This window comes from Psammomys obesus, unplaced genomic scaffold (genome assembly GCF_907164565.1).
Source record: "Psammomys obesus unplaced genomic scaffold, mPsaObe1.curated_primary_1811, whole genome shotgun sequence".
Taxonomy (NCBI): Eukaryota; Metazoa; Chordata; class Mammalia; order Rodentia; family Muridae; genus Psammomys; species Psammomys obesus.
In genome coordinates this window covers 19132138-19151041 of record NW_026596101.1, presented here as the reverse complement: position 1 = coordinate 19151041, position 18904 = coordinate 19132138, and the positions used below count along the sequence as shown (strand labels likewise).

At 43.4% G+C, this 18904-nt stretch overlaps 1 protein-coding gene across 4 annotated transcripts in view; it reads left to right on the top strand.

Moving 5' to 3' along the window:
• Positions 1-18904, top strand: part of Slc25a26 (solute carrier family 25 member 26) — a 94892-nt gene that overhangs the window by 8640 nt on the left and 67348 nt on the right. For all 4 annotated transcript variants that reach the window (XM_055628411.1, XM_055628410.1, XM_055628409.1 and 1 more), the window contains one exon: positions 472-581. In XM_055628411.1, the coding sequence (XP_055484386.1) occupies positions 555-581 (27 nt within the window). In that variant the 5' untranslated portion in view covers positions 472-554. The remainder of the gene's footprint in view (positions 1-471; positions 582-18904) is intronic.

Here is an 18904-nt window from a genome sequence, read left to right as displayed (position 1 = left end):
AAATAGCTGATATTTATAAGGATGAATTGAAGTAGTGAAAAGTAACATGGTTATTTTGCATAATCAGCAGTAAACATTTTAGAATTGACATTTCAGGTGTGTGTCTTAACTTATAACTCGGTGCAGCTGCATATTTTGATGACTTGATGAAATGATATTTTGAATCTGTGAAGCCCACAGCCCTTTCTAAAAAGTTTGCTAGGAAACTGTAAGTTCCTCATTAGTGAAGCATGGTGGGGCCAGGCTACCTGTGAAGTGTACTTTGAATAGGATCATGTCTCCTGCGTTTTCCAAAGCCCAAGGTCAGTTGTATACTTCAGGTTTGGTAAATTCTTTAAGAGGGTGGAAAAGGGCTTGTACTTACCATTTCTTACCTTGTAATTTAATAATTATGGTCACAGCTTTTGAGAGGCATTCCTTGGTAGGTGAAGTATTTATTTACACTTAAAAGACTTTACTTTGACGTTTCAGCTGCTGCATTTTTTCTCACCTACGAATATGTGAAGTATTTGCTGCACACTGACTCAGCTTCGCACTTTAGGCCCTTGAAGCACATGCTGGCTGCCTCTGCGGGAGAAGTGGTGAGCAAAAGTCTACAAAAAAGTGTATAAAATATTTCAGAAATGTAAATTATGCCTGTGTTTGTTTGTACAAATGATCGTTTCAGCTTTAAAAATTAAATTTCTTTTAACTTAAAGATAAAATCTAAAAATTGTATGTATCTTTCAATGCAATGCTTTAAAACGTATATAATGCTATTTATCTTACTTTGAGGGTCAAATTCAGAGCTTTTAAATGCTAGACAAACTGTGTTACTGTGTCAGATTTTACTGTGCAATGCTTATATCAGAGAATGTGGTAAAACCCCAATAAACATGAATGGATTAAACATGACTTAGGATGTAAGAAAAGTCCATTATGTACTATTGTAAGGGGCAGCCCTGAAACCTCATTATACAGATAGAATTAAAGGGATGAAAAAAGGCAATCCATATAAGTTTGGTCGGTGTTGTTTGTATTAGTGCAGCTGAATTGGAAGTAATCTTCCCAGAATGGCATCTACAGCCTAGTTTAAGGTACTTAGTCACAGAGAAATTAAGGTCGAGTGAAGTAGCCCTGTGATTATGAACAGGAGTGGGGTGCAGGGCAGGCACTGTGGCAGACACTCTGGCCTCTCTGTCACTGCAATGAAATCCAGATGTCTGGTGTCTCCTGCCCTGGAACATTAGGCTTGGCATTTTACATGGGTGCTGGGGTCCAACACAGGTCCTCATGCTTGTATTTCACTGAATGATGTGCTTCCCCAGTTCTTCCTCGATTATTTAATTCCCCACAGCAGCATGAATCCTGAGCTTGTGTGCAGCCCCCTAAACTAAGCTCTAGCTCTAGCCTTGCCCTTATCTATTATTTTGTACTTGCATGTTGCATTGATCAACCCCAAATATAGTTTCATAAGTTCTGCATTTGGCTTATATTTTCTTTCTTCCTTTCTTCTTTCTTCCTTCATTCGTTCCCTCCTTTCTTCTTTCTCCTTCCTTCCTCCCTTCCTTTCTTCCTCCCTCCCTTCCTTTCTTCTTCCCTTCCTCCTTTCTCTCTCTCTTTCTTTCTTTCTTTCTTTCTTTCTTTCTTTCTTTCTTTCTTTCTTTCTTTCTTTCTTTCTTTCTCTTTCTCTCTCTTTTTTCCTTCTCTTTTTTTCTTTCTTTCTCTCTCTTTCTCTTTCTCTCTCTCTTTCTCTCTCTCTCTCTCTCTCTCTCTCTTTCTTTCCTTTCTCAGAGTTTCTCTTGTGTATCCCTGGCTGTCCTGAAATCACTCTGTAGACCAGTCTAGCCTCAAACTCATAGAGATCTGCTGCCTCTGCCTCCCTAGTGCTGGGATTAAAGGCATGTGCTGCCATCACCCAGCTTGGCTTATATTTTCTATATGTTGTTGAAAGCAGGCAGCAAAATTAGAACTTAGTCATTCTTTTCACTTCACCTGAGACCTTGTTGGCTGAAAGCTAGACTTTCTTCAGTTGCCACACTCTTGAGTTTACTGGGAGAATTTATAGAGATGCGTATTAGTTTCTGCTGTGTTGCTGTGGCCACCATATTAGTTTGATTAATTTGAAAGGAGGAAAAGTTTATTTTGGCTCATAGTTTTAGAGTATTTCAGTTTGTCATGGTAGTGAAGGAATGGCAGGACAGCTCAGTTGATGGTGTCAGGAGCCTGTGGCCACCATGTAGCAGAGAACAAGGCAAGAAGAGTCAAGAGCAGAGGCAACCTTCAGAGCCCACACTTGGTAGTCTGCTGTCGCCCATGGACCCCACTGCTTCAAGGAGCCACAGCCTCCCTGAATTGTGCCACCATGTAGCGTAATAAGGTAGGGCAAATAACAGCTTTATATTTTGTCTATTAGAGGTAAATGTCTTCATTTGTAGAAACTCTTAGATGATCGCATGCTTCTGATATCTGTAATTATTACTTTTAATGAATTGGGGCTTTTAATTTAATTTTGTTGTGCAGACTTTTGGACATGAGGTGGATGGGGGCAGGTCTTAGAGTTGAGAGCCGCGCATCCATAAGAGCAAGGATGCAGCTCGAGGACACGCACAATCACTGCTTCTCTTAGGGTTCTTTGATCCCTTAAGTAGCAAGGCCTTATCCCAACGCCTGTTTGTCATTGCTGTGACTCCAGGGGCACTTCGGAGGAGAACTGAGGAGCAGGGTGCATATATTGAGGGCTTGGGGCAGGTAGCATTTTCTGTGTTGACTTCTAGTTGATTTAAAACTCATTTGTTGGGAGTGCAGCTAGAGAGGTAGCTCAGTAGTTACGTGTCTATACTGTTCTTCCTGAGGACCCGAGTTCTTCCCAGAACCCACATCAGGCACCTCAGAGCCACCTGTAACTTCATTTATAGAGATCTGACACACACCTTTGCCTTCTCTCACCCGCAAAGACCCACATACAGGCACACAGACCCATAATAAAAATAATTTAAAAAGTGTGACAGTAAAACTCATTTATTTCGTCAAAAAGTTTTCCAGATTTCAGGTGGGGTAGATGACCTCCAGGCCCCGTTCTTGCTTTGGGGTTGCTGGGAGGTGAGAAGCAGCCTTTCTTGGATGTGGCAGTGGTAGGCTCCTCGTCCAGGTGGATGCCCCCACATCCGTGCATATGTGCGGCACTAACTGGACTGAGTGGGCTATTAGAAAAAGAGCAGAGGTTTGTAGGGGACATGTTGAGGAAGAAACGGGGCTCAGGTGCTCATGATCATATTTCAGACATGTTTGAATTTCTCAAGAATAAATACAAAATTTAAAAAGTTTTCCAGACTTCTGAAGTTTACAGAAGTGTTCAAATGTACTAATAGTCTGGAAACTTAGTTCAAAACTCTAAAGTTCAGGGTCAGCTTGTCAAACTGTTTAACAATTGTATATATTACCTCCTTCCATTTATAGTATCTTGTTTTCGTTTCGTAGACCACAAACTTTGTGTTCCAGTTTCATGTAAATGTGCTAAAAATAAGAAAAAGAAGCAAGTGGGCCCAGGAAGTACAATTTCATATGTAAAATAAAAGGAGTGGGAAACTCACTCTTAGCAGTCGCTGCTCAGAAGTACATAGCCTAGGGAACCAGGAGTGGGTCACTGCGCCATTCCTAGGCAGCATCTTTGCTCTCACCGGCCTTGTTATGCTGCAGACAGATTCCTTAGAAACAATGCTCTATTTTCTTGGTATTGAATATATCCAGTTTCCTTATTGTAGTGATTAGAAAAGCAACTTGGAAAGAAACGAGCACTGCCAAAGTAGTAAGCATTCCCTGTAGCCATAGCAGCTGCTTGATTAAATGTTAATGGGGAATCAATATGACCCTAATCACAGCCTTCTGCCTTCTGCTTACAATTTGGAATACAGAGAAATCGATCAGATAAGATTTAATATGTAACCACAGCAAGAAGAGTCCCATTTGGGCCATTTTATTAGGAAGTTTGTTGTACCAAATCTCTAAATCCCTACCTCAATTATTTCCCAGCCCAGTTTTCATCACACACAGAACAAGTCCTGTGAGAAGCAGAATCCATAATGAGGTTCAAGGAACAGCAGCTTTCCCTTAATGGTGTTGGCACCATTACCTAGCAGCACTGATGCTCTAACCGTTTTCAGACTTTCCTCTCCTTGAATCTCACGCTTCTTAGAGCTTGGTTTCCGCTACTAAATTAGAAATGCAAGAACATTGAAAATTCTTTGCATCCAAAAGCAGCCCCATGTGAATTAAATGCATGCACAATGACATAGAGGTCCCCAACACGGGCGCTGGTTGATTGTGCTTTTCAAACCCATTCTCGCATATGACTGAAACAACCAGCAGATAAAATATATCTTGTTTTGTACATGCCATTCTGGCAGCTTCTAAGAGCACTTCACCAAATGTGACCTAGGGAGCACCTGCAGTGGAGTCAGCTGCCTGTGTGGCTGGCTGCAGAGGAAGGTCTTTGAGATGGTAGTGGGGACTCTGCAAGGTAAATAACCCCAGATAGTACTTTTACTCATTGACGCTTATGTGCAGACTGATTATTTTTGAGGATGGAACAATACCGGTATGTATGGATTTGGCTTTTCTGTAAAAGGATGTTAGGTGAGTTTTGCGGCCTGCTCTAGTGTTTTCTTAAAGACTCAGGCTGTTGGAGAGTCTTGTAGCTAGAGGCATTAAGGTTTCCCTCCTCCGGTAACTACAGTGCTGCTGGACCTGCTGTGTACCAGTCCACTCAGGCTCTTATTGGATACAGTGGATTAAGCTTCCCACCAGATGATCTGCTTGGCTAAGTGCTCTGAGGCCTTGAAGTATGTTTCTCAGTTACAAAGCTCAGAGCACATGCTGGTGTTTGCTGTGTTTTCCCTAGGGGGATGGATGTAAGCAGTTCTGTTTGTCCTGCTAGTATCATAAGTATGAGATGGCTTAGCAGTTAGGAGCACTTGCTGTTCTTGTAGAGGACTGTAGGTTGGCATCTTGTAGATTCCATTCCAACACCTTTATTAGGCTACGCACAGTCATCTCAAGTCCAGCTCCAGGGAATCTGATACTCTCCTCTGGCCTTTGAGGGAATCTAAATGCATACATGTATGTGAGTACATAAATAAAAATGAAATGAACATTTGATTTTGTTATGACCTTTAAGAACAAATGTGCATAGTGGCACACACCTTTAATGCCAACACATGAGAAGCAGGGGGAGGTGGATCTCTGTGAGCTGGAGGCCAGCCAGTACTACACAGGGAGACCTTGCCTCAAAGTAAGTAAGTAAAGAAAGGAAAATAAATAAATAAAAAGAAATAAACAACAATAAAAAAAACATTGAGCAAGATAAAAGAAGAGTTGAAAACTTAAACATTTTTTAAAGATTTGTTTTATGTGTAAGAGTGTTTTGTCTGTCTGTCTATATGTATGTATGTACGTATGTATGTGCGTATCTGTGGCTACAGAGCTCAGATGAGCAAGCTGACTGGTCCAGAACTGGATTTAGAGATGGCTGTGAGCCCCGAAGTGTGTGCTGGGAACAGAACCCAGGTTCTCTGCAGGAACAGCAAATACCCTTAACCACTGGGCCATATTTCCAGCTCCAAGTTAAAAACTGTTGAAAATAGTTTTATATTTTGAATTATTCATGACAGATGTTGAAATAGTCATCAATATATGAACCATCCTGTACATTTAAACTAAGTTAAGGCATCGCTGTATGACCCAGGTTGACCTTAAACTCCTGATTTTCCGCTCATTCTCCTGAGTGCTGGATTCCAGGTGTGTATCACCAAGCCAACTTCCTGCAGTTGTATTATTTTTCTAACTCCTGTTCAGTTATGTAACTGAGCCATTGGGCATAGGTTCGTGAGTGGACAGTAGCATCTCTTCTCCTGGGCTTCAGACAGTGCAGTGATGGGATCAGAAGGAACTCACCATGATGCTGTGGGGGAGGCTGCTTATCGTTGAAAATGAACCGGGAGATGTGTGAGTGTTACTTTTGGCGTTATGCACCCGACCTCTCTGAAATCAAACAAGTGCGCTCTTTCTTCAATGCATTGTGAGCACATGCCTATGTTCAAGGACACCGCCACACTGCTTTTCCGTGTGCCTGGGACCCGTGTTTTACACAGTGCATTACGTATATGAAGTAAGCAGACATTTCGTCTTAGCAACTCTAAACCATAGAATCGTATAAAAAGCTGTTCAGTAGAAACAGCCCATCTCTGTTACCTTTTATAGCTCATAGAAGCCTCTGCATTCCTCTCTTAGACTGTTTTACTTATGACTTGTTCAGCTCATCTTAGTTTCCTCCACATTTGCTGTCTTTGCCTGACATTGTGGATATGGATCTGAGTTTCCTGTGTCTGGGTGAGGTAGAGGGACAGAAAATGGGCAGGAACACAGGGTATACTCAAGTGGCCCAGAAGTTTTAAGAAAAGGAAGTCCATGGTAGAGTGAGTCTAAAGGGAAGGAAGCCTAAAGGTTTTTCTGGATGGGGCTGGGTGATGAGGTATTGGTTTAGAAAGTGTCTCATAGAATATTTAACCTTTGAGCCTGATGGATTTAGCTAATTTACTTGTGTGCATATGGTATGCTCATGTATGTGTATGCATGTTTGAAGACACACATATGAGCCCTGGTGTGGAGGCCTGGAGTTGATATCTGGTGCCTTATCTATAGCTGTTCATGTTATTCATTGAAGGCTTCTTGCTCAGCCGAGAGCTCACGTACTCAACTAGTCCAGCTGGACAGCTTGCCTCGGGGATCCCTGTCTGATTCCTGAATGTTTAGTTTATAGTGGCCATCATGCCTACCCAGATATGTGGGTTCTGGGGATCTGAACTCAAGGCCTTACCCTTGCACAGCCATCTCTCCTGTTCCTTACTTAAGTAGATGTTATTGTATGTATTTAAGATATATCCATTGATGTTATAGAATAGGTCCAGGCAGTAAAATGGTCACTGTAGTGAACAAGTCAACATATATCTTACCTTACATAGTTAGCTTTTTCTTTTCTTTTTTTGGTGGCAAGGGCAGCTAAAATATCATTTAACAGGAATGCCAACTATCCCGCAGTTTTATTACCTTGCATTATACGACATGATGTTTTGTTGAGTGGAAGCAAAAAAAAGTCTTGGAAAGCATGTGCCATGCACTTTCAAGTTCGTAATTGTTGGAGTGCAGTATGACAGGGCCATCTAGGTGAGGAGGGACTGCCGGCAGAGGATCTGCTTGGTCTGGTAAGGCTTGGCTTTCATTCTTTGACATTCTGCATAGAAGAGCGACAGTGATCCTACTTGTGCCCTCTGCATCACTGTCTGGCAGCTGTCTGGCTGAGGAGAGCATGGTAAACTAGAGGTCACCAGAGCCAGAGGAGGGCTTATGAGAAAGACAGTGAATTTTAGAGAGGCTAAAAAGGAATCGGCAGAGAAGGGAATGTTTTCTAGAAGAGCTTCTAAACGACACTCCTTCCCTGCACCTCTTGACCGATGTGTGTTGAGTGGCTGCCAGAATTCTCCAGCAGAGCTTACTGATTCAATGCAGTCCACATTGCTCCATCTTGTGAGCTGTCCCAGCCACCTCAGGTCCAGCACACAGGCGTGAAGAGGCAGGAGACAGTCAGGGCTCACCCTGATTTGGCACCACCTATGTGTAGTAATGGAACCTGTGGTAGTTACACGTGAATGTGATGAGGACCTGAGGGGTCTGACGAAGATTTCTTGCTGATGTTCCTTCTGACCTTCGCAGGTTTTCCATCTTGAAGAGTCTCATTTTTCTAATACAGTGTGCAGCTTTAGCTCAGATGGCCTTGATGTGCGATTCCAATGGCATCTTTCACTAATTATGCTATTTAGTTAGGATACAAGAGGAAAGGAAGATGTGTCAACTTTGGGTTTTGGAACAGTATCAGTTAATGGAAGAAAATGAAATTGAGTTTTATAGTAACAACATGATGCTCATATATTATGAAGTTAAAGGAACTATTTTGAGCAGTGAGATTGTAATGTGGCCAGTCATTATGCGGTGAATAGGAAAACTGAATCCCTCTCTCTAAGAACAGCAGCATTAAAGGCAGTTAGGTTTAGCTACATTTGTGTGACTCTGAGACTTGTGAGAGGCAAACTCATTTCTAGGACAATACTGGCTTGTGAATGTGGCCTTTCTCCCTAGTGTCCCACCTTCTGGTTGGCTAGATTACAGTTCTTGGGAAAAGAAAGAATTAAATGCCTTGGTCACTGATTTGCCTTGGTCTGTGGCTCTGCGGTTTCTAGCATTTGTGTATGCTGTGTACAGCAGGAACCATGAGGAGTGCTAGGAAGCAGAATAAGAACTGTTGATGCTATTTCTGAGTAGCACGTAAAATAAATGGTTAGATTCTTTTATGGAATGGCCAGGAACTATTTTTTGAGGGCTTGTGATGTGGGGCTCATCTATTTCTCAAATTATAGATGAGGGTCGGAATTATGACTTTGCCACATACTCACACCCTCGTGTGTGTGCACGCGTGCGTGTGTCCATGCGTGCGTGCACACCCGTTCATGCACTGTTTGCTTCGGGAGCTGCTGCTGTCTTACTCCCCGTCTTTTGGGATGAAACAATGCAAAGTACTTACAAAGCACTCAGCCTTGCACCTCACACACAGACGACAATAAGTGCTATTCCTGCTTCCATGCCTCATAAATCTCCGAGTGACACATTTTTACAGCTTTGATAGAGGAATACAGAGAAATTAAACTCAAGAACGTTGAGTGGCTTGCTGAAGATTTCTTAGCTGTGTGTGGACGATAAGCACCATGGAGGGTGATTAATGAGGTCAGCGTTTCTGTATATTGCCGGCAGTCTCTGTAGAGATTTCTGCTCTTTTTTACGTTATGTATAAAAATGACAAGTAGAGATGAGAAAGTATAGGACTTGGGTACTAAGCATTCAGATCAGGTGGCCGTCTGACCTCATCCTTCTTGTGCCAGAGTCAGCCTCCAGCCCAGCCCAGCACAGCCTGCACACTCTGCACCCCAATAGCCTGGTGAGCCTGCATGGCTCGAGCCCATCTGCACCCTCTCCAGTCCTCAGGCCTAACCCTGTTTATATATCCCGTGTACCAGTCCAGTTTGGTGTACCGTGCCTGTACCTTCCCCAAACTTCATGCTTGGCCCAAGATATTCATACTGTGTGCCAGCCCAGTCCCCTGTGTCCACCTGACCTTGTCCCACCTGGACCGTATCCCCATGGCTGGCCCTGCCCATACATCCTGTGCTCTGGCCTCGTCTGGTGAGTCTGCCTGACCCTAGCTAACATGCGCCTTATCCCCATATTCAGTGCTAGCCCTGGCCTAGCCTTCTGTATCCACATCAGACATATAGCCAAACATACAACCAATGAAAGAAATCATCACAAATAAACAGTATAAAGGTCAAGAGAGTACACCCTACCCACTCACTAGAACCGTAGAAATGGCCTCCAGTGAGAATGACTTAGATGAACCCTAGGGAGGAGAGGGGATAACACTACAGATCTTTAAAAAAGCCATAGGGAATCATGTTATTTTACATTTACCTAAAATTAAGCTCAATAGTGTGTGTGTGTGTGTGTAGTTTAAATGAAGTTATGCAGTTTGGGTGACAGCTCCCTACAAGAGCCATAGACTAACAAAACCATCATGACCAGGCATGAGAAATCTTTTGAGTTGTTGGTCAGGAGAGTCCAAGCAACTCTCCAACAATGAAGGCTATTGCTGTTACCCTTGTTTGCCTGCCAGATCAGTCAAAGCTAAGGCAGTTGCTAAAGACACCATACATTTCAGACACAGGACTTAGAGGAATTGAGCTAGATCTAGCCCCAAAGCCACTTCTCGGAGGCTAGCTTTCATAGTACCAGAAGGTGTTACGTAAGCTACCAGGAGAAGGAAGCAATCAAAGAGACCTACACAGCTGTGATGCCTGTGAGCCACAACAGTGACCAGCATGGCACGCTCTCTCTAATCTTGGCAGTTACCCACAGCTGTCTAATTGGACCTAAGGCCCAGGAGGGTTCTGGAAACCCAGCCAGCTGCCCAAGGCTAGTGAGGTCATGGATCTTAGAGGACTTACTTTTGCCACTCTCCAACCGGTGTAATTCCTGTCTGCATTCTAACATCTTATCCTTACACCCACAGGGAGTGTAACTCTCCCCTTCTCTTACAGCTTTTTTTTTTTTTTAATTTTTTTAGCAGACATAGACCATTACAGAAATAGACAACTGGTGCAAAATGCAGAGGACACCTTATTGTGGAAGGCCCAGTCCCAATTGCTACTACACAACACATTCCATCCAAGGCTCAGGGAACATGGTGGAAGATGGGGCGGAAAGCTTGTAAAAGCCAGAGGACCGGAAAATCTGCAGCAAGATTGTGCCTTGTCGATATTACAGGAAAGCTCCACCCACGATGGCTGTGTAAACAATGACAGTTGACCTGCTCACATGGAAGGGGAAATCTCACCGGCCCATGTGGAGAGAGGGAGAATTAGTCTTTTCAAGGATGAGCTTCCTAGTAGGTTAGTTCTCAATACACACACACACACACACACACACACACACACACACACACACACACACACACCTAACCAGCCAACCAACCAACCAAAAAAAAAAAAAACCCAAACAAAGGAAAAAAATTCATGAATTTGAGCTGGAATTGGGGAGGCTTAGGAGGAAGTGGAGAGAACGGGGAGGGAGGATATAAACATAGTATGTGCATATTAAATAAAAATTAAAATCAGGTGGGGCAAAAATGCAGATCATTTAGAGTTTCTCTAAAATAAGAAAGCCATATTCCAGAATTTGCTGTTTCTATTTTAGAGAACACGGTGGTTCCCTCTCCTGGTTCATGAAGCCTGAGAATGTTCCTTGTCAAAAGAGACTGGGCAGATAGGATTGGGGATCTTGAGAGCCAGGGTTTCCTGGGTCATCAGGTGGGTTCAGTGCCATCCCAAGCATCTTTCCACCAAGAAGGGAGGGAAGCAGCAGGGTCCAGGAGACCTGGAGATGCCAAGCTTTGGTTTAAAGGTGGAGGAGGAACCACAAGCCAGGGGATGCCAGTGACACTTGGTGGTACAGAAAGCTTGCTGCCTGAAGTTCTGTCTTCAGCTGAGGAGGTCCCTTTCTATAATTCCTTCTAGAACACAGTGTCAGCTTACGTGCGATGGGGAGCTATAGAAATGGCAGGTGCTACCACAGCGTGGCCCATCTCCAGGATTATTTGTTAGGAGGGATCCACAGATTGGTGAGTATGGCTTTTGTTCTCCTATGAATTACACCTCGCTTCTGGGGTGGAGAAGTACAGAAGTGGGAGGCCTTTGGTTTGTATAACGATGCTTCAGTGTTTACTACCCAGGGCCTGAGGTCAGAATAATGATTTCTGTTGAGAAGACAGTCTGGATTACTAGGTGCAGTGTTGATTTTCTCAAGGCAGAGGCCAGTACGTGCAGAAATTTAAATTTTTTTTTTATGGTGCTTCTATGGTGGTTGTGTAAGTGAGGGAGCCATTTAAAGAAGGGTTGGTAAACTATGACACATAGTGGGATTTCTGAATTGCAGGTCACCAACAGATACAGTTCCATATGTTACCAGAAGATGGCAGACTTAACACACAAATGAACTGTGGAGTTGTAGCCGGTTTCTTCATCTTAAATGGTGGTATAGAAAGATATGTTAGCTATTAATTGAAGCCCGCTTTCTAAAGAGAATTTGGGGAACTACGAAAAGAAAGTGGCATAGAATGCAAGTAAATAAACTGCTTTTCAAAAGTCATTTTTCCCCGCAGCAGTCTGTCGTGAGTTTGTCTGTAAAGCTCAATGTTGATTTTTCTTCAGATACAATTAATCTCTGCCTGGCTATATGTAGCATATTCTTAGGTTGAATGCATTACAGAGTTGCCATTTAAAATCATATGAGGAATTTACTCCTTTAAAATTAGCTGAGTCCCTCGAATGCTTGTAAGTATGGCAAACTTTTAATAACATTTATTTCTAGAAACAGTGATCACAAAGTCTCTGACCTGTGTTTCCTGAACCAAGTAGTTGTCTGGCCCTAAGTAACTTCCACGTCAGGTGTAGAAAATGCCAATGTCATTGTTTCAAGCATCAAGTCTTAAATCATGTAACTTTCTTATCTACCGTCTTGAAATAGATGAGGCATAGATAGTACATTAATAACAGCTTCCCTGGCTGAGACTTTGAGTAGTCTGCAGTGAGAGGGCAGAGAGAGATGGTGGAACCTTGGCAGATGATGTGTGGAATGTATGGAACCAGAGCTTTTCAGATCATCCACCATCTCTGTCTTTCTCCCATCACCCCTCCCCCACCGTGTCTGAGTGTGTGTGTGTGTGTGTGTGTGTGTGTGTTTGCACACACATCCCATAGTGTACATGCAGAGGTCAGAGGACAACTTAGGGTTCAGTTCTTTCAAACGCAGGGCACCAGGCTTGGCAGCGAACTCCTTCACCTGCAGAACCATCTCGTCAGTCTTCAGTCGTTTTCTTACTGTGATGCTGAAGGTCACTGTATTTAGCTCACTCTCATATATTATGGTTTATAGTTTTTCACTTTAGCATTTTATTTAGTAGATGGTTGGGTCGGCTCCTGCAACAGTAAGCTGGCATTCAGGGAAGTTTAATTTCAAAGAAAGAAAACTCAAAAACTTTTCATAGCTGCATCAGTATTTAGTCAAAATTTAACCTTAAGTTTTATCATATTTCTGGTGGTAAGTCTAGTGATCCCAGCATTTTGTTTTCTATTTTAAGGTTGATTGAAAAAAAAGTGGGGCACCTCTCTCTCTGTCTCTCCATCTCTGTCTGTCGATATCTGTTTCTGTCTCCTTAGGCTATACTGGCCTTCACTCTTGTCTCCCCTCCCCACCTCCCACATCTACTTCTGAGTTTTAGGATTGCAGGTATGTACCGTCATGCTTAGGCCCATATATATTTCCTCTGTGGAAAACTATAGTCGTCTGAGAGAACTTTAACATGTGAAACATTCTTGGGTTTAATGAGAATGCCACAACTCCCATGTTCTGGAACCATCCCATGTGTGTGAGAAGACAGTGTGCCACAGAGCAGATGTACCAGGAGACCTGGGGACAGCGCTTCTTTCATCTCCTGTCACAGATCTGCAGCACTGAGACATGCTTTGTTCCTTTGCAGTGAAATACTCTCTTGTCCCTCACATTCAAACTGAAGAGCGGGAGGAGAGAGATGAGGCATTTCTTTGTAGACTGTCTTGGGCCTGAACTGCCGTGCTCCAGAAGTCAGGTGCCGTGCTGGGGCCTCTGTGCCAGGCGATGGCCCAGACTGTTCTTCATCCGAGAACCTTTTCCAAGTTTTCCTTTTGTTTCTGTATTTTTAAGAAATAAAAATGTAATCTAAGAGCATGAAGGGTTATGAAGCGTGAAGTTCCATAAATATTTATGCCGAGCCTCAAAGTGGACAGCTCCTACTTCCCTGACATATTGGGGTCATATTTCATTGTTGACCTCCTGAATTGGAAAGCACGAAGCGTTAGTGTGCCCTTTCCTTTCTCTTCTCTTTCATTTATTTATGTGTTTTCATTCTTTGGAGAGCTGTAGATGTTGGGAGCTTACCTTTAGGTTCCTGCCGGTGTCAGTGGACTTAATTTTGCATCTCAGTTTTCAGTGGGTTTCTCAAAGTTCACTCTCTTATATAAAGAAGCAATTTGTATGCAATTTCAAGCCTCTCAGGCACTGTCTGAACAGCTCTATTGTAGATCATTGACAACTTAAAAAGAGACATTGTTGTCAAACCTAGCATTAGTTTTGCATCTATAAGTGTATTTTAATTTAGCACCTTCATTTTATTTTTTTTGTCGCATAGAATCTTTGATCCATGGACTTATATGTAGTAATTGCAAATAATTTAGAATACATGGATAAGCAGAAAAAATTACTGTAATCATAGTGTAGTTTTTCTAGTTTTTATATGAATATATGTATGTATGGGCTATTTTGTGTAAAGATAATTGAAAAATGAGGGAATATCAGTAAAGATATTTCTATGGAAATTTGGAGTTCTTCTTGGTAGTTTGATTTTCTTTCTACATAATAAAAATATTATAATAGAGTTTTCTTTTTCTTCAGCTGGTTGGTGAGGTTGATATATATTTTCTCACTTTCAAGGTGCTTATGGCTAGGAAAAAAATTTAAAAAATTATATGTTATATTACTAAGTAGGACTGGGGAGGTGGCTTAGTGAGTAAGTGTGTTAGCTATGAAAGCAAGAGGATCTGAGTTCAAATCCTTAGCACCCATGTAAAGGCTGGCTTGGCTGCATGTGCCTGTAACCCCGTTATTGGGAGGTAGTGATGGAAAGATTACTGGGCTCACCGGCCAGCCAGCCTAGCTGAAATGGCTGAGAGCCCCTGTCTCAAAGTATAAAGGTGATAAGCACCGAGGAAAGTACCAGATGTTGGCCTCAGGTGCTCGTGTAGCTGTGCACACACATACATGCACACACAAAGTGAAGAAGTGCAAAATGGCAGGTAAGAGTTTATTTGGGAATTAAGAATAATGAATGAAGGACCATTTTTTTTTTTTTGTGAGAGATAAGGTATAATAATAATAATGGAAAATGAAAAAAAAATGTAGAATGAAAGGCAGGGAGCGATTGCTCCGTGGGTAAAAATAATTCCTATGAAAGCAAGAGGACCTGCATTCAGATCCCTAACACCCAGATAAAAGCCAAGTATAGCCATGTCTGCTGGAGGATGCTGGAGACAGGAGCATTCCAGAGGTTTGCCGTCTGGATGCGTAGCTGAGAGAGGAAGGGGGGGGGGAGAGGAAGAGAGGGAGTGACTGAAGGACCATGTCTCAACAATAAGAAAAACAACAATAGCAACAAAAATGGTATGTTGAAAACAGTAGAGGACCCAGTGTCTGCTCTGGCCTCTTCATGGGCACCCACAGGCGCATGAGCTTGCCCAAATGGACACATATACTACATGCCACACAAACAAATAAAAAATAATATCTAATGGAGACCATAAAAAGTTCGTCAGATCAGTTAAGGAACACCACACATATGCATGTAATTGTATACATAAATAAATATATGTATGTATGTTTATTTATTACTCAGGAAATAAAAGTGAGACAATTGGGAAAGTAGTTCCTGGGGGAGGTCAGGGGAATTGCTTAGGACATCACTCCGAGTAGCGCAGAAGTAGTCTGAAGCCCTTCTGCCCACCTCATGGGGTTGGGGTCCTCACTGGGGTAGGGATGGTCCCACGATAGATGGAATGGGCCAGGGCTCTTGGCCACTCTTTCATAGCCTCTGTGTCTTCATATATCATCCCTCTTCCTCTCTAGTTGCCAACCTCTGTCTTTTTGTAAAAATATTTTATTTTTATTAATTACACTTTATTCACTTTGTATCTCACCTGTAGCCCCCTCCCTCCTCCTCTCCCAATCCTACCTACCCTCTCCCTTCTCCACCCATGCCCCTCCCCCAGTCCACTGATAGGGGAAGTCTTCCTCCTCTTCCTTCTGATCCTAGTCTATCAGGTCTTGTCAGGAGTGGCTGCATTGTTTTCCTCTGTGTCCTGGTAAGGCTGCCCCCCACCCCTCCGGGGTAGGTGATCAAAGAGCAGGACAATCAGTTCATGTCAGAGACAGTCCCTGTTCCCTTTTCTAGGGAACCCACTTGAAGTGCCATGGGCTACATCTGCAGGAGCCTCCCTAACAAAGCAGGTGGCCATATCACACTGTTGTAGCCAACCGTGCAAGGGGATGTTTAAATGCTAAATGCTGGTAGGGCATCCCCCCAAAAGAGGAGCACATTCTTGTCTCAAGTACGGTGGAGGCTGAGAGGTGCTGGAGATCAGCCCTTCTCTTCTGTCTGAGGCCAGACACCTAAGGATGCAAAACTCTTGGGTATGGCAGGGTGGCGGGGCATAAGGTCAAAGAGCCTGGGTCTGTTCTGAGTGTTGAACTGCCTATCTCTAACGAGTTCACAGACATAGTTATCACTTACAGTCACTGTCACTACTGCCTCTCATTCACGACACTTCTGGAGTGTCGGAGTGTCATGGATGAGACACTTGGAGGTCTGGAGTACGAGGGTCTGGAAATGCATGTGAAGGGAAGGCTGCAGCAAGAATCAATCTCTACTAGGCCTGCCTCCCTGGGTGATACGTGATCTCAGGAGCAGCGTGGCTGAGATGCACAGTAAGTTACATCTATATGTAATTTCACATTAAAAATAGTGAAAAACGCCTGGGTATGGGGCACATGGCTTTAATCCTAGCACATGGGAGGCGGAGGCAGGCGGATCTCTGTGAGGTCGAGTCCAGGACAGCCAAGGTTACACAGAGAAACCCTGTGTCAGAAAAAAACAAAGTGAAAACAAGACGATTTTTATACTGCATCCACAGTATTGATATTTTGATGTGTAACCAGGGTAGAAGGATCCAAAACAGGATAGTTTACTTCCTGATACTACCTTTTCCAGATCTGGTGTGTATTGCGCTTATGGCACATCTCAGTTGTCCTGGCTCAAAGGTAGGTGCCCCATGGTCTGGGTTGCCTCCGCCTCGCACACAGGCCAGTGCCGCTCTAAGCTTAGACTGTCTCCTGCGTGCCCTCTCTGGGAAACCTCTTACAGACTGGGAGACACTGCAGCTGCGTGGCCCTCCTGCCCCTCATGCTTCACTGACCAGTTCTTTCTTGCCCTTCCAGATGTGCTCCTCGGGGCTGTGTTTCTGGTGTTGATTTCTCTTTTGGCCTTTTCTCTGGGTGATCTGTCATTCTTCTGGTTCAGCCCTCACCTGACCTCCAGTGGCTTCTGTAGTTTGAGCCATGGTATTTTGTTGTTGTTGTTGTTTGCTAGCTGTATTAGTCATGGTTCTCCAAGAAACAGAACTGATGACTGTACTAATATACACCTATATACTAGAATACATGTACATATATAATATACTAATTATGTAATTATACATATATACTAATATATATACCTATATCTTAGTAAGGACTTTATTAGAGCAATTTACAGGCTATCTTCTGAATAGTCTAACAAAGCTAGTCTGAGACTATTCCTGTCTTTTCTTTTGAACTTGACCCTTCTTCTCTAAGCTGTATTTACTTCCTGGCATCTGTCATCGGACTTGTGTGGCAGCTCTTAGCTTGTTTCCCTCCTTGCAGCTGGTGTTGAATCTTTCCTTTCTCTTCTCTCACACCGCACCGTTGCCTGCACCACAGTCGTGGCACGGGTGACCGAGTCCTGCTTAAACGCTCTCACTTTCTTGGTCTGCGACACGAAGCTCAAACTCCGTGTGATGGTGGCTGGGGGCCTCCTTGTCTGATTTCCTGGGGCCCCTGACCGTGACTTGGTGCTTTGATAATAGGTTATGGCTTGATGGCTGCCCGCTGAGGGATACCGTGTTCACCCAGGCTGGCACGGTCCCCTTCAGCACTCAGCCTTTTTCTTTTCTTTTTTCTTTTTTTTTTTGCTATCTTTTTTTAAAAAATTTTTTATTAATTACACTTTATTCATTTTGTATCCCACCATAAGCCCCTCCCTCCTCCCCTCCCGATCCCACCCTCCCTCCCCTTTCTGCATGCATGCCCCTCCCCAAGTCCACTGATAGGGGAGGTTCTCCTCTCCTTTCTGATCTTAGTCCATCAGTTCTCATCAAAAGTGGCTGCATTGTCCTCTACTGTGGCCTGGTAAGGCTGCTCCCCCCTCAGGGGGAAGTGATCAACGAGCAGGCCAATCAGATTATGTCAGAGGCAGTCCCTCTTCCCACTACTATGGAACCCACTTGGACACTGAACTGCCATGGGCTACATTTGTGCAGGGGTTCTAGGTTATCTCCATGAATAGTCCTTGGTTGGAGTATGAGTCTCTGGGAAGTTCCCTGTGTTCAAATTATCTTGTTCTGTTGCTCTCCTTGTGGAGTTCCTGTCCCCCACCTTTCCTCCTTCGCCTTTCTTGCCAGCTCCTTCTGGCTCAGTTGTAAGGTTCTTCAGTTGGGTAATCTCTTATGGTTTCCACTGGGTCTGGAGTTACCCCCTGTACAGCACTACCCTAGACCTTACACCTCCTCCCCTCCATGGTCCTTGAAAGCCTCATCTACCCCACCCACTGTGTTTATTAGAGACAGGGCATTGTTTCTCTTCTCCTCCTTCCTCCTTTTTTCTTTTTTCTTCTTTCTTCTATTTCTTCTTCGACAGCATTTCTTGCAGCCCAGGCTGACCTCCTACTCCCTAAATAGTTGCGGATGACCTTGAACTTCCTGAGCCCAAGTTCTGGGCTTACAGGCTTGCACCACAACACCAACTTAAAGGGCACACCTTACTCATCTTTACAGTGGAGAATTTATGTGGTATCTGACTCAACACAGTATTTTGAATTGAATTCAATTCAAGGTTGGGTAGAAAGATGTTCAACTCTGTTGCAGACATTTTTTAGGTAGTATGGGATTTAAATGCTTGGTGAGCGAAGAACTGGAAATTACATTTTTTTATTGCCTTACACATGGCAGTTTTGGGAGGAATGTAACTTGAGGTAATGAATCCTTCATTACAATCATATCTATTGTTATGTCTCAGCAAAAAGCATCGTTGCATTGAGCTTTCAGAGATGATGCTCCATGCCAGCTGACTTCACAGCACATAGAGATACATCATGTCACCTTTGTCCTTGCACCTCAGAGTTCTGAGGTGTACATCTGTGCTGTATGCTATGCTAAGAGTGCCAAAGAAGAATTTGTCACTGTTCATACCTGGAGCAAGCTACTTCTTGCTTTTGTAAATAAAGCTTTATTGGAACATGTACAAGCTGTTCATCGACATGTCATTGCCTATGGCTTCTTTGTACTAAAATAGTGTGGTTGAACCATTGTAACAGAGGCTGTGAAGC